The sequence below is a fragment of the Nicotiana tabacum genome, chromosome 8 (genome assembly GCF_000715075.1).
Source record: "Nicotiana tabacum cultivar K326 chromosome 8, ASM71507v2, whole genome shotgun sequence".
Classification (NCBI taxonomy): Eukaryota; Viridiplantae; Streptophyta; class Magnoliopsida; order Solanales; family Solanaceae; genus Nicotiana; species Nicotiana tabacum.
This window is the reverse complement of record NC_134087.1, coordinates 107,987,567-108,000,787: the sequence shown is the minus strand read 5'-3', so window position 1 is coordinate 108,000,787 and position 13,221 is coordinate 107,987,567. Positions and strand designations below refer to the sequence as shown.

Genomic DNA, 13,221 nt, shown 5'->3' with positions numbered 1-13,221 from the left:
AATGATACATAGTGGGTAGTCAAGATACATCGAATCGACACAACAATTCAGCTCTGAACTGACATAACGGTCCGATGGTACCATTGAAGCGTCACGTCGCCACCTCGACCAAAGGATCTCATCCAACGTGTAACATTCAGATTTCTCCTAACTTTTGAATCGACAAAGTCCGTCCGTTGAGCCCGCTAAGAGGCGACCTCGACGGACGGAGGGACTAACAAATTGTTTGACCAAAAAAGTATAAAACCCTTTTGTCGAACTAATTCTCAGTAATATAGAAGGTAAATCTTAGCCAAACATAATTAATCCCAGATCTAAACATACAGAGTGTGAAAATAGAAGAAGAATAAGAACGTGTGATATTTCTTAATGTAATAATTGTACATCAAACATGAGGGATAAGCTTCCATCTTGGACATATTTGCGTCATGATCATGGGAGCAAGGAAGGAGAAGAGAGGGAACTGTTTATGACGAAGAGATTCCTCTTGTTGATTCTCTCATGATAGCTATATGGAATCCCCCCCTTTCTTTGGGCTTTGCCCTCATATATAAATTAACTTTCCCTTTTATCCAATGATCTTTGACCGGCGTACTTTCCTACGGCTGTACCCTTCATCGCTTGCTCGAACATAACGTTTGTTCTATGATATAAGCTTTCCGACGATTTGACCCCGGCAATGGCCGATGTGCTCTTTGCTATCTCGCCCCGTGGGCATGATTACGGCTTGGTCGACCCCTTATCATTCCTCTTAAGGACAACCATTTGTCAGATTTGACCCATACAGTTAGTCCTTCCGTCAGTCGAGGTCGCCTTTTAGCGGGCTCAACGGATGGGCTTTGTCGATTCAAAAGATAGGAGAAATATGAATGTTACGTGTTGAATGAGATCCTTAGGTCGGGTGGCGACGTGACACTTGAATGGTACCGTCAGACCGTTACGTCCGTTCGGAGCTGAATCGTTGCGTCGATTCGATGCATCTTGACTGCCCACTATGTATCATTATGGCGCACGTTTCCCAGATACCGTATCGTTTCCCGTGCCCTATCATTTTTGATTGGCGGCTCTTGGGTTTCCCCCTCAGGACATTTATGTTCCTATAAATAGGGGAAACCACTATTCGATTGTTACACTTTTCGATTTATCTGAGGAATTTTGCAAACCTCCACCTTCTTCAATATTTCATACTTCCGATTTCATACTCCTGCTCATCAGAACTTGACGCTACAATCCTCTCTTTTCCTTCATCATACTCGTTTATTCCGATCAATTCAGGCAAGTGGCTGGTACTCCTTCCCAGACTGACAAGTTCGTCGAAGCTCTGGTGCCGGAAAATGACGCACCTGTTCTTGGAGAGGGAGTGGAGGTAGCGGAAGATGAGGGAGTTCCAACAACGGTCTAGATACTGCCCCGTCCGGGGAAATTATGGACTGACTTCAACAGCCCTGCCGGAGAAGAACCGGATCTTGCACCCTCTACCATGGATGAAGCGGCGATTGAGGCGCTCAAGACCAAGTGGGGAATTCCAAACCATATTGAGATGGTGTCGGCGACGGGGACAGACATTGTACATTTGCACCGCCCAGGGTACTGCGCATTCTACGCGTACCCTTTTGTTGTCGGGTATACGCTTCCTCTCCCCTCCCTAGTGGTAGACTTCTGCCGCTTCTATGAAGTGTGCCCGACTCAGCTTTCGTCGTACGTGTACAAACTCTTCCTCATGCTGCTCAAGTATGCGGAGCTCGTCGGTCGAGAGGTCACTTTGGGGCACATGCTTAATATTTTTGCCCCTCAACTTATTGGAGGCACGATGATCCACATGCGCCATCGAGGAACAAAGAGTTTGGTGGTGAAGATAGACTATAAAACTAATCGCCGTTTCTGCTATTTTTACGTGCGGACCGAGCACCTAAATTCTACATCTTTTGCCCGAAAACTAATACTACATCTTTAACAATGTTCCTATGTATCAAAATTCTAGCTATTTGTAACTGGTGAAAATTTGATGGTTCATTTTTGAACCTTTTGCCATCTACTTAAATTCTTGTCATGGATGATAGCGTTAGAAATCCGTAAGTATTAGCGGTGGTAACCATAAGTGCAATCTACTAGAATGAAGAGAAAAGTAGTACTAGGACACAAGATGAACCTATCTATAATCTTAAAATTGAAATTGATGTAAAAAATGTGAAGAATCATTATATGATGCTGAATTAAGTTTTACAATCAAATAGGGAATAAAACATTTCCCTTTTGCCTTTTCTATTGAACGAGTTAAGTACATAAGTACAATACCCTTACCCCAGAAAGAATTTCTTACCAAGGAAAGAAGCATTTAATGCCAAAATCTTGGCAGAAAAAAATTTCTGTTAGCAAAGCACTCATTCTATCAAAACATTTACAAAGAGCCAGCTTCCAACCCCTCCATGCAAGGAACTATATGTAGCACTAACTAATTAACTTCTGGTAATACTTTTTAAACATAAGATATTTTACAGTGACAAAAAATAAGGAAACCTCTTCGTCAGTCCCACATCGTGCAGCCATTTCCACGACGTGTTCCTAGAGCAGAAGGTAAGTCTCCGATGGCTGTTTCATCTGTTGCTTGGCTTGCTGTTGGGACCAGTAAGCATGGGCAGTGAGGACTCTGTCCAAGAGCTCCTGTGGCACGGGCTCGCCCCTCCTTTGCTGAGGAGATATTCTTGCTGTGTGCACCAGAGTTTTCCATTTATCCTGATAACAGCCGTTAATTAAACTCAATGTCATGTGATTACTATGTGTATCAAGATTCAAGAGGATGGCTCATGACTATTTTTTTCTCCTTTCCAGGTCATTCACAGAAGATTTTGTTAAGTACTGGAGATGTAAAGGAAATTACATACAAGATGCAACAAGTACGCCACTTTAAAAACCAAATGATTTCTTAGCTGCTTGAAGAAGCAACAAATGGATAAGACTCCTCGGACTGTAAGATTAGTCATGCTAAGAATGAACTAGCTAATTAAGAAAGCAAAGCATAAAAATTGAAATGGGAAGAGAGATCCCGGCAGGCAAGACAACAATTGGCTGTGGATGGTGTGATGTTAAATAGCAAGAGACTGTGACAAATGTTATACCTTCAAATCGACATAAGTTCTATGTTTGGCATTATCAAAAGCTCGCAGTTTCACATCACGCCATCTGCCAAACAACAAAACAATAACTGAAAAACTGAAAAAACAAATCAGAAGTCTGCAGCCCGACCCACGTTGTACTTCATTATCACTTAACAAAAGCCCTGGTTGGGGGAGTGGGTGGGGGTGGGGAACGGGGAGTTTGGGTGAAGATGTTAATGAAATTTGATAGATTCATGATTTTTTTTTTGAGATCCCAAGAGCTGTAATTCGTTGTACAGATACATAGCACTCACTTGGTGCTCTTTTGTGAAGAAATACCCTTTTTATAATCAAAGCCAATAATAATCTAGAATCCCATACACAGCATAGCTCATTTAAGCACTAATTATGGTTATACTAAAGATACCTTCCTGTTCCAAGCTTCTCAACAGCTTGAACAAGTGCTTCCACTTCCGCAACAGAAAAAGGTCTACGGATTCGACGCTGTGTGGCCTCAGATCGCTTGGGCTTCCGTAATGGAACTACGGCCAGGGCTTCTGCATTTACCGCAGTAACTGGAATCAATGCTCTTGAATTTGCAGAAATTTTCTCCAATGCCGTGTAATGAGGAGATGGAGCAGAATCACGATCACTTTCAACAAAATTATTCAAACATGTTCCTGTATGATCATCAGATCTCCCCTGCTGAATGCCAGTAATAGCAGGAGATAGGCACCTGGTGATATATATAGTGCAAAATCATTAAGACTACTTTTGATTCTAGCATGTCTCTTAAGAAGACGTAGTTTCCAAAATGAAGTTCAAAAAATTGAACACACAATAAGCTCCTGCACGTTTCCACAAAAGAAGTAGGAGTACTAGCAAAGACAGAAAACACTAGAAAATATAGAAACAACCCACCAAGAGTAGGAAGAAGTTATGGACTTCTAATTTCAAAATAACCGCAGGTATATATTTAGCCATGTAACTTGCTGTTAAACTGAAGCAACAGAAGAAGCTCTATAACAACAATGGCTACGGTCCTAATACCCATCAGAGGTCGATAAATAGAATACCTTGTTAGTGGTTGAGGTGTATCACAAGGAAGGACACAAGAACGACAATCTGGACCAAGAGGTGGAGAAGCTTGAATGGGATTGGGCTCCAGTGAAAAGCCCAGAGCATCAAGCTTGTAATCATGAGAAATTCCAGTCTGCAATAAGGTTTTGTTATCATCTCTAACCTTCTTACCCTGAAAAACCACACCGATACGTAGTCCACCGCCAAGTATAGCAGTCACTGCTTCCATTACGGTCCTCTGCAAAATATTACGAGCATGAATAGTGCTTTTCCAAACTGACATTCAAAAAAAGAAAATGTAGCATAAGGCAGAATAATGATGATAGAAACTTATTGAGGAAAGTGAATTAGTATTTGAAGGTAACACTTTCACATGCCTTTAAAGAACCAACAGTTGCATTTTCTGGAATCTCGACAAAAAGATCAGGAACCCTGAAGGATTTGATTCTAAATTTAACTGCGTGAAAGGAAAAACATTCCCATATTAGAACCTCTTCAAATGACGGAGCAGCCATACAAGAGAATTCACGTGATAACTCCAAAAGTAGGCTCTCTCACCACAGGAATCACTAGGCTTGAAGGATGCACGACCTCCATTGAAGACTGACGTCCCAGCTGCTGCACCGCCTGTCAGAGTTGATATGCAGAGGTAAATAAGTATCAATAAGGATCGAAACATACCCACATTTATGCACGCAAGTAAAAACTGAGTCATGTCCATGTTGCTGCATGAAAGGCATAAACTGTGAAGCGAACAAACCTCCCGAAGATGCTTTACTATAACCGGAAGCATTTCCATGTAAGTCACTGGTTGGAGAACTACAAATTCCATCGGTACTCATCTCTCCATCAGAATTAGAGAAGGAGCCACATTTGAAGAGCTTTCTTTTCTTGAAAGGAAAATCCCTCTGAGACCTTTGGTGGGCACTGTTTCTGTTGTGGTAAGCATGCATTGTTTTCCCACCTGGAAAAATCCTCCTCGTGTCAAACCCCAGAGCAAGTGAATATGAAGGGTTGCAAAAACAACAAACACTTACCAGTATTGGCATGCCCCTCATTGTCAGATTTTAGATTTTCTTCCCAATATTTGGAAGCTAGTAACTTCTTAATTGGGCGATCTCGTACACGTGGTGCTGACCCAGATGCCTTATTTGGGGTGCTTGGTTGAGTGCACCCAAAGTTTTCATCATCATCTCTATTATCTAACTTTACATCATTCCGGATCACCGGAAAGGCCCTACAAGGAGCAGGATACGGAGACAAAGATAATTTTACACTATCATCTGAAGTAACAAGTAGTGTTGAAGGTTTCTTATCCCAAACATCAGGGAACTCTGAACTGGAAATTGCAGCCCCCTTAGTTGTAGAAACTTTAGCATTATTTGACAGCTCAATTTTAATCTGTTTATCACTTTCTGTGTCTAATATACAACTTGAAAAGACTCCATGTTCCTCCTCCCTTGTTTCACCATTGACAAATTGTTTAGCAAAGGGGAGCTTCTCTGAGCAATCAGAACTCATAGTGACAGATGCAGGTCCAGAGATGGTATCATTTTGAGCATGTGGCAGTTCACTTAAAGAACGATTTACAACTGGAGCTTGTGAGACAAGCTCAGAAATGAAGAACCCCCGCTCATAACAACCTTCAGCATAAGATTTTTCTTTTATCTTCTCATCTTTCACAATTGCATTTTGCTCCTTCCCTCTAGGAGAACACGTAGAATCAGGCGAGCTCTCTCCCTCCCCCAATAACTTGCCAGCTACAGTAGCTAACAAGTCAAAGGGACATGTTCCATCGCCATCAGCTTTCCTCCTAATAATGCCCATTCTCTACAAAAATTGACAGGGAAATAAGACCAGGATAAGTGCCTCAACAGCAGACGAATATACTTATAAGGCAAAATAATTGATCTGAAAAGTGAGATTACCCTTGCCGATCTGGTAGCTCGAGGTATAGGAGGCACCTGATAGCCATTGAATCCATAGTCCAACCTCTTCTGCAACACCATATCTCAGAAACCATCCCAAGAAATATTCAGCGAACACAAAAAAACAGCAGTATTTTTACAGTATAAAAACTTCATGCTACACAACTCCTGCGGTCAACTGCACCACATAGTCTAACAAAGAAGAGCCCTGCAAAATCACAAGCATTATAATTCGAGACATTTAAGCAAAATTAAGTTAAATCATAAAATAAGTGATACCTAAAATAAAATGTGAACAAAAGGATCCTAGAGTTGAAATTCTCTTAATTCAGGGAAAATGGTAAAAGAACAGAATCATCGCTGTTTGATAAAGCACCAGATGCCAGTATAGAAACAAATCATACAAAACTAGCTCCTTGTACTTATGCCAAACTCACCCTATCAGCATCATAATCTTTGTTTATTGATACATAAATGCTGATTATCAACCAAGAAATTAGGGATGATCGATTAAGATCTTATATATTTAAATCATATCTAAAGCTGTTACCACCCCCTAAATTGTGCTAGATTTCGGAGTAAATAAAAGCTTCCCATCTTAAATACGCAGTTCAAACTACACCTTTCAACCATGATTTGCTGCTTGATCGGGAGAAAATTGAATGATGTTAGAATCCTAATCCGAAATGCAACGAGCAGGTAAATAAGTAGGGACATTAAATAGGATTCTTATCGCAATTGAATGACAAAAGTAAAAGCTATTTCCAATACTACATTTGCTTCAACAGAAATTACTCAGAATTGCTAGATCTCAATACTTTTCAAGGTTTTCCTCTCCAACAAAATAGAGAAAAAGGAAAAGCAAGTTTAAGAAATGCAGTGTGATATAACCATTACCAGATCAGCAAAACAAGAATGCAAGAAACATATAAACCTAAGTGCTAACATAAAATGTGAAGTTCCAACATGGCGTTGGAACAAGTTTTGTGATCAGCCGGAATAAAGGCTATACATGAATCAAACCAGTGGAATTAGTCAGGAAATCTGGTCTTATGCATCTGACTAGAAAATATTCAATAAACGAAAATGTGCAATACATAGAACCCTCTTAGATATTATAAACTCCATAGAGTCAATCCTTTGTTTAAAGGACAAGAGATAAAGTAAATTGTTGCAAATTTGAAAAGGGAATACTATAAACTAAAAAAACCCGCCCAAAACCCTGACAGAATAACACCAGAAATGAGATCATGTCCCCAAACAAGTACCATAACATCAGATCAACCAAACTAAACAAAGGGAAATATTGATATATCCAATCCAACGGACCCTGAATTTCAAAGAAGGGACCCAAGTGGTAAAAGAGAGAAGCTTTTGGACGTTAAATTCTGAAAATAGCAGCCCCCACTTAGATCTAAGAGATGAGGATAGAGCCTAAAATTAAAGTCCACCAAAAAGTTTTCTGAATTCAGAGGAAAGGTAAAAGGTTGAAATTTAAGAATTCCAAGAATGCTCTGTTTGTCACTGAGAAACCTCATAAAAAAACACCAAACCATCAAAATTTACCATGTGCATTCTGAAAACAGACAGTTTCTTCAAGATTTTCTCTCCAACCGAACCAAGTTCTGAACCAAAGATCATAACTTTGTGAATTTGGGAACAAACCAAAAACAAAAAAGAACAACCCCACCTTAAAACTATCAAATTTACGTCTAAAAGTCACCATATATAATTTCCATTCAAAACCAAGAATCGCCCATGAAAAGACAAATTCCCGTAGAATTTAAAAGCAACAATATAATTCAGGATCAGAAAATTCAAGGGAGAAATAAAAAAATAGATCACGAAAATAATATACCCTGTAATGATGAACCATCCAATGTTTTGTTTGTTGTTCATGGCCAAAGAAAAACCCTGAGAAATAAACCACCGCATGTATGTCTTAAACCCCCACTTCTTTATACAAGTTACTGGCGCTAACGGTAAAAGCCCCGTAGATGCACTGCCAGTACCAGGTTTCTGTCTCAGAAACTACCTTAAGACCCGGTTACTCGACAACTGGTGGGCCCATATCCTCCCTGCCAGGTTGGCCGTACATCTGCCACGTGGAACAACTTTCGCATCAACTGCTCATCGATAAAAACGTTGAGTCACGAACCCAGGGTATTTACTTTTACGGGGCTATTTTTTTTGTGAATTTTAGACTTCCGTACTTGGAAGTTGTTTAATTTTCCTTTTTAGTCTTTTAAATTACTCAGATGAAATATGACTAAAGCATGTGCAATTTAATAATATTCTCCGACTAATTGGATTAAGCGTTCCAAACTTTCAAGAAAAGATTAGATGAAATTACTAGTATTCTAATAGCATGTTTGGCCAAGCCGGAGAAATCAACTTATTTTGAGAAGTGCTTTTTTTAAAAGTGCTTTTGAAAAGTACTTTTGGAGAGAAGCAGTTTGTGTTTGGCTAATCAGTCTGAAAAGTACTTTTGACAAATAATTTATGTTTGGCCAAGCTTTTTAGAAAGTGCTTTTAAGTGTCAAATTACGAATAAGGACATGAATAGATTTACTTAGTAATTAATATTATAAGTAAATAAATAATATCAAAATTTTGTTATTACATGCAATAATTAAAAAAAATTCATTTTATTTAAGTAAAATATGAAAATAAAATTTAAAAGTACTTAATTCTTTTAATATAAGTTAAATATATTAAAATTCCTTCAACAAATATAAAAGCATTCTCCCCTAAAGTCACTATATATTAGAAAGTTTTCCTAAAAATATAAAGAAATATTTATAAATTAATATCCTAAGTATTAAGTTTAAGGGTTATTTTGATATATACTATATTTTGTTAAGGGTATTTTAGGTAAGAAGAAAAACTAAAACTGCTTCTGCTTCTGCTTTTGGAAAGAAGCTACTTTTTTCTGCTTCTCTGAAACTGCTTCTGCTTCTTCCCAAAAGCACTTTTTTTTTTCCAAATAAGCTTGGCCAAACACCTCAAATTAGGGAAAAAAAAGTACTTTTGGAAAAAAAAAAAGTACTTTTTTGCCCCTGAGAAGCTTGGCCAAACAGGCTATAATTCTGTAAGTATCAAAATCAGAAAGATTCATTCATTAGCCGCATATTCATTGATTTCGTCATTTAGCAACAGATTTGAGATTATTTTTTCCTAGTTATGTCAAAACCTAGGGAAAAAAGGTAGAAATTTTACCCGAATTAGGTAATCAGACCATGTTATCTATTACTCCTATAGTAGATAAGACCTAGTAAATATAAGAATATATATTAATCAACTATATTAATTTTAATAAAATTTATGCAAAAAATGCTTGTCATTTATTTTAATATATGCCTTGGCAGCGAATACTCGATTTTTTAAATCCTTTTAAAGAATTGTTTATACCTTTTGGTTTCATAGACGGAAAAAAAAAAAAAAACAAAGTTACGTACGTCTTGTAGTTATATCCTACGAGCAAAGTGGTCATAGATCTAGTTCCATGTCTCACCAATTGTACTTTCGTCCAAACTGTTTGGTGAATATCCCTTTCTAGTGCTGATGGGATCTAGATTCAAATCATTTGAGTTAATAGTATAGTTTATTTTCAAGATTTGAGTTAATAATTAATTGCATGATAAATTAACCTTTAAGAAACATACTTCAATTAAGTGACAGTTACAACGTTAAAGGATAAAGTTTGTTTGTCGTCTTGTAGAGGATGGTTGTTGACACTTGACACATGTCTGATTTAGACAAAAGATAGAGAAAAACGGACTAGCCTTAAATTCTTATCCAAAATAAAAAAGAAGCAAAGGTGGTAGTAAAAAGGAGAAAAATTACCGATGACTGAGGATTAAGGGGTAGTTTTTATTGGGTTTTACAGTTGAGTTCGACTTGTTGGGAGGTTTTGTAGTAAAAGAAGGGTAGATAAAACCTGGCTGGGAAAATTGAAAGGGCGAGGTGTGTGTGTTTAGGGACAAGTTCCCCTATAAAATTGCAACAAAAAACCTTTGCCCTTTATTCGATAAAAGAGTGAATAAACCTTGTTATTCTCACTACTATTCTATAACTCCACTAATTTATTAAAGGCTTTGTTGTGTGTTTTCTTTTTTCAACTTTTAGGGGTTTGTTTTCATTAACATTTTCTTGTTCATTCACTTCTTTTAATTTCCTTTTTTCTTTCGACAGAAGAAGAAATTAATAAAAGGTTAATTTAGAGTGAAGTTGTAACCATTTGATTACGAATTACACGTATTTAGTTTATGCACACACGCTTGAAATGGAAATACTACTATATAATTATGATTAAATTTAGAAACTGTAAATTACATTTTTCTCTAAGCGTACTACTTTGCATGGTTACAGATTAATTTTAGCGCAAACACATGAAATAAAATAAGTAACTATTTGGAGACATACAATATTACTAGATTATGAATAAATTACAATAGAAAATCACATTTTCTTCTAAATATTATGTATCTTTTACATGGTTAGATATTAAGGTCCAATCATCACTTAGATAGTCAATCTCACCTTTCACCACGTAAACGGGATTCAAATATGTTAAAGTAGTGCATCTTTCTCCTTCCTGTTGGGTTTTTGGGTCTTTCCCTTCCTAGGTGGATTAAAATATGCTTTTTAGATCAGTCCATTTTTACTTTTGGCCCATACATTAAAAGACCTTTTATATCAGATTTGGGGGTTAGAGAGATTGAGAGACAACAACCATTTTCAACATTAAAAAGAAGAGAGAGTGTGCATATTTTTCTATACAAAAAAAAAAAAAAAATCAGCTTGAGCAACCAACCTAAACTTCGGTTTTCCATTTATTTTTTGTCGGATCGAGCTAAAATTTGTACTGAGAGTTTTTAATATATGGTTCTTGAATTTCAATAGCGGAGATTGAATTTGGAGGCCCGTAGATTCAGTTTAGAAGGTGTGAACAAGAGCTCATTTGTGGGTGATTTCTCTTATTATTTCAATTGTTTTGGTGCAATTTTGTTTCTATTGTTGCTCTTGGTCTGATACTTACTTTACGGTCAATTTAGAGAACTTTTGTAATTCTTATTGATTGATTTAGTGGAGCTTTAAGGGTCTTTGGTCCCATGAATTTTACTCTTCACATTGAAGAGGCTTTTCACATAAATCTTAGTGTGTCCTTTGTTTGATTTATTTTTTGTCACGATCCAAAATTTCCACCCCGGGACCATGATGACGCCTAACATTTCTCTTGCTAGGCAAGAGAACGTTAGACATAATTATTTGCCATTTTTAACAATTCAATTTAAATAAAAAACCAATAAACTGAATAAACTGAATAAACTAAAATAGAGTGAGTAAACCAAATAACAGTAATATCTAGATACAATCCCAGAGTTGGTGTCACAAGTGCACGAGCGACTAGAGCACTACAAATAATAGTCAGAATCAAAGCATAACTGTCTGAAAGGAAATAAACAGCTAGAGTAATGTATAAGGGGACTTCAGGGTCACGAACGTCGTGAAGTTGTACCTCAAGTCTTCGTCAAGCAATTAATTCGAGCAATCTACTGACCGCCGCTAGGACCGACTCCAAAATCTGCACAAGAAGTGCAAAGTACAGTATGAGTACAACTGACCCTATGTACTCTGTAAGTGCCGAGCCTAACCTCGACGAAGTAGTGACGAGGCTAAGGAGGGTCACTTACAATAACATGTACGCAATATAAAAATAATAATAATAATAGGAAAGAAAGACAGGAAATGACGGCAAAGCAGTTAACTAACGAAAACAAACTCAATCCTCGAAATCAGGGAATCCAGAAATATCAGTGCTCAGAATCTCTTATGAAAATACTGAAAGCTAACACAATACAATAATGAGTACAACATACATAATCCGTTGCGGCGCGCAATCCGATCCCACCTTACAAACTCAAGCCTCCCTTATTTCACCATATCAATATCAAGAATAACATATAAAATTTGTTGATGCGCGCAACCCGATCCCACCATATAATCAGAATCAATATGATAACCGCCTTTTATTTCACCATATCAATATCAAAATCACATATAAAATCTGTTACGACGCGCTACCCAATTCACTATATCAATATCAAATCCTCCCTTATTCTACCATATCACAACAATTGCAGCGTGCAACCCGATCTATAAAAAAATTCAATAAATATAATCAATCCAACAACTCAATTCACAAGAATCTATACAATTAAAGAATATTAAAGCAAAACAATAAAGGAACCCCGTACCAAATCAAGGAATGCTACAAATAATACAAGCAACAAGACAAGCCAAATATATGACAGTTAAAGTGTACAAGTAAGACAATTTAGGCAAGTAGCAATTAATTATGGAATCATGAAAGGAACAAACATTTCAATGCAAGAGTAAATAAATGACGAGTAACAAGTTATGATATAGAGAGCAATTAAAGCATGTAACAATTAAGACATGGAATAAGATAATTAATGAAATATAGGAAAGCATAAAATAATTGTTTTGACATCGTATATGCACTCGTCACCTCGCATATACGCCGTTGCACACATAATTCACATAACATATAGTTCAAGGGTTCCTAATTCCCTCAACTCAAGGTTAGACCCAATATTTACCTCGCTCTGCAATCAAATCAAAGCTCAATCGAGACCTTTTCTCTAAAATCCGCCTCCAAAAACCAATTGAATCTAACAAAAAATGACTTAATATCAACAAACAATGCTAGGGAACTCAATTACAATACATAAAGTTAAGATCTTTACACTTTTCCCAAAAAGTCAACAAAAGTCAATCCTAGGCCCACTTGGTCAAAACCCAAAATTCGGGCCAAAACTCAATTATCCATTCACCCACGAGCCCATTTATGTGATTTTTTTCGAAATCCGACCTCCATTTGAGGTCTAAATCTCTATTTTACAAATCCCCCTCCTCCCCCCTCCAAATTCTACCCAAATTCCTGATTTTCTACCATAAAAGAGCATAAATTAAGGTTAGAAATTAATGGGTGTTGATGAAAATGAAAGAAAACGAGTTAAAATATACTAACCTACAAAGTGGGGATGAAATTTCTCTTCAAAATCACCTCTAGCCAAGCTCTAATGTGAAGA

At 37.2% G+C, this 13,221-nt stretch overlaps 1 protein-coding gene across 2 annotated transcripts; it reads right to left on the bottom strand.

The window, feature by feature from the left end:
* Positions 1 to 2,179: 2,179 nt before the first annotated feature.
* On the bottom strand, positions 2,180 to 8,113 carry LOC107832788 (telomere repeat-binding protein 5). 2 transcript variants are annotated; one of them, XM_075219535.1, is made up of 10 exons: positions 7,962 to 8,113; positions 6,104 to 6,311; positions 5,213 to 6,005; positions 4,936 to 5,139; positions 4,734 to 4,802; positions 4,553 to 4,632; positions 4,172 to 4,413; positions 3,523 to 3,831; positions 3,117 to 3,180; positions 2,180 to 2,733 (listed from the first exon to the last, which is right to left on the bottom strand). In XM_075219535.1, exons 2-10 carry the CDS (start codon positions 6,182 to 6,184, stop codon positions 2,563 to 2,565), a joined length of 2,013 nt encoding a protein of 670 aa, XP_075075636.1. In that variant the 5' UTR covers positions 6,185 to 6,311; positions 7,962 to 8,113; the 3' UTR covers positions 2,180 to 2,562. The 2 variants fall into 2 exon arrangements, with proteins under 2 accessions (XP_075075636.1, XP_075075637.1); XM_075219536.1 differs by lacking the exon at positions 3,117 to 3,180 and having other exon boundaries at positions 2,450 to 2,733.
* Between the last annotated feature and the right edge of the window lie 5,108 nt (positions 8,114 to 13,221).

What these genes read in the sequence shown, in the direction of transcription:
- LOC107832788 (XM_075219535.1), bottom strand. Translation starts at nt 6,184, where the DNA reads ATGGTGTTGCAGAAGAGGTTGGACTATGGATTCAATGGCTATCAGGTG. An exon ending in GAGCTACCAGATCGGCAAGG is followed by an intron (nt 6,006 to 6,103) that starts GTAATCTCACTT and finishes CAATTTTTGTAG; the next exon opens with AGAATGGGCATTATTAGGAG. An exon ending in TGAGGGGCATGCCAATACTG is followed by an intron (nt 5,140 to 5,212) that starts GTAAGTGTTTGT and finishes GGATTTTTCCAG; the next exon opens with GTGGGAAAACAATGCATGCT.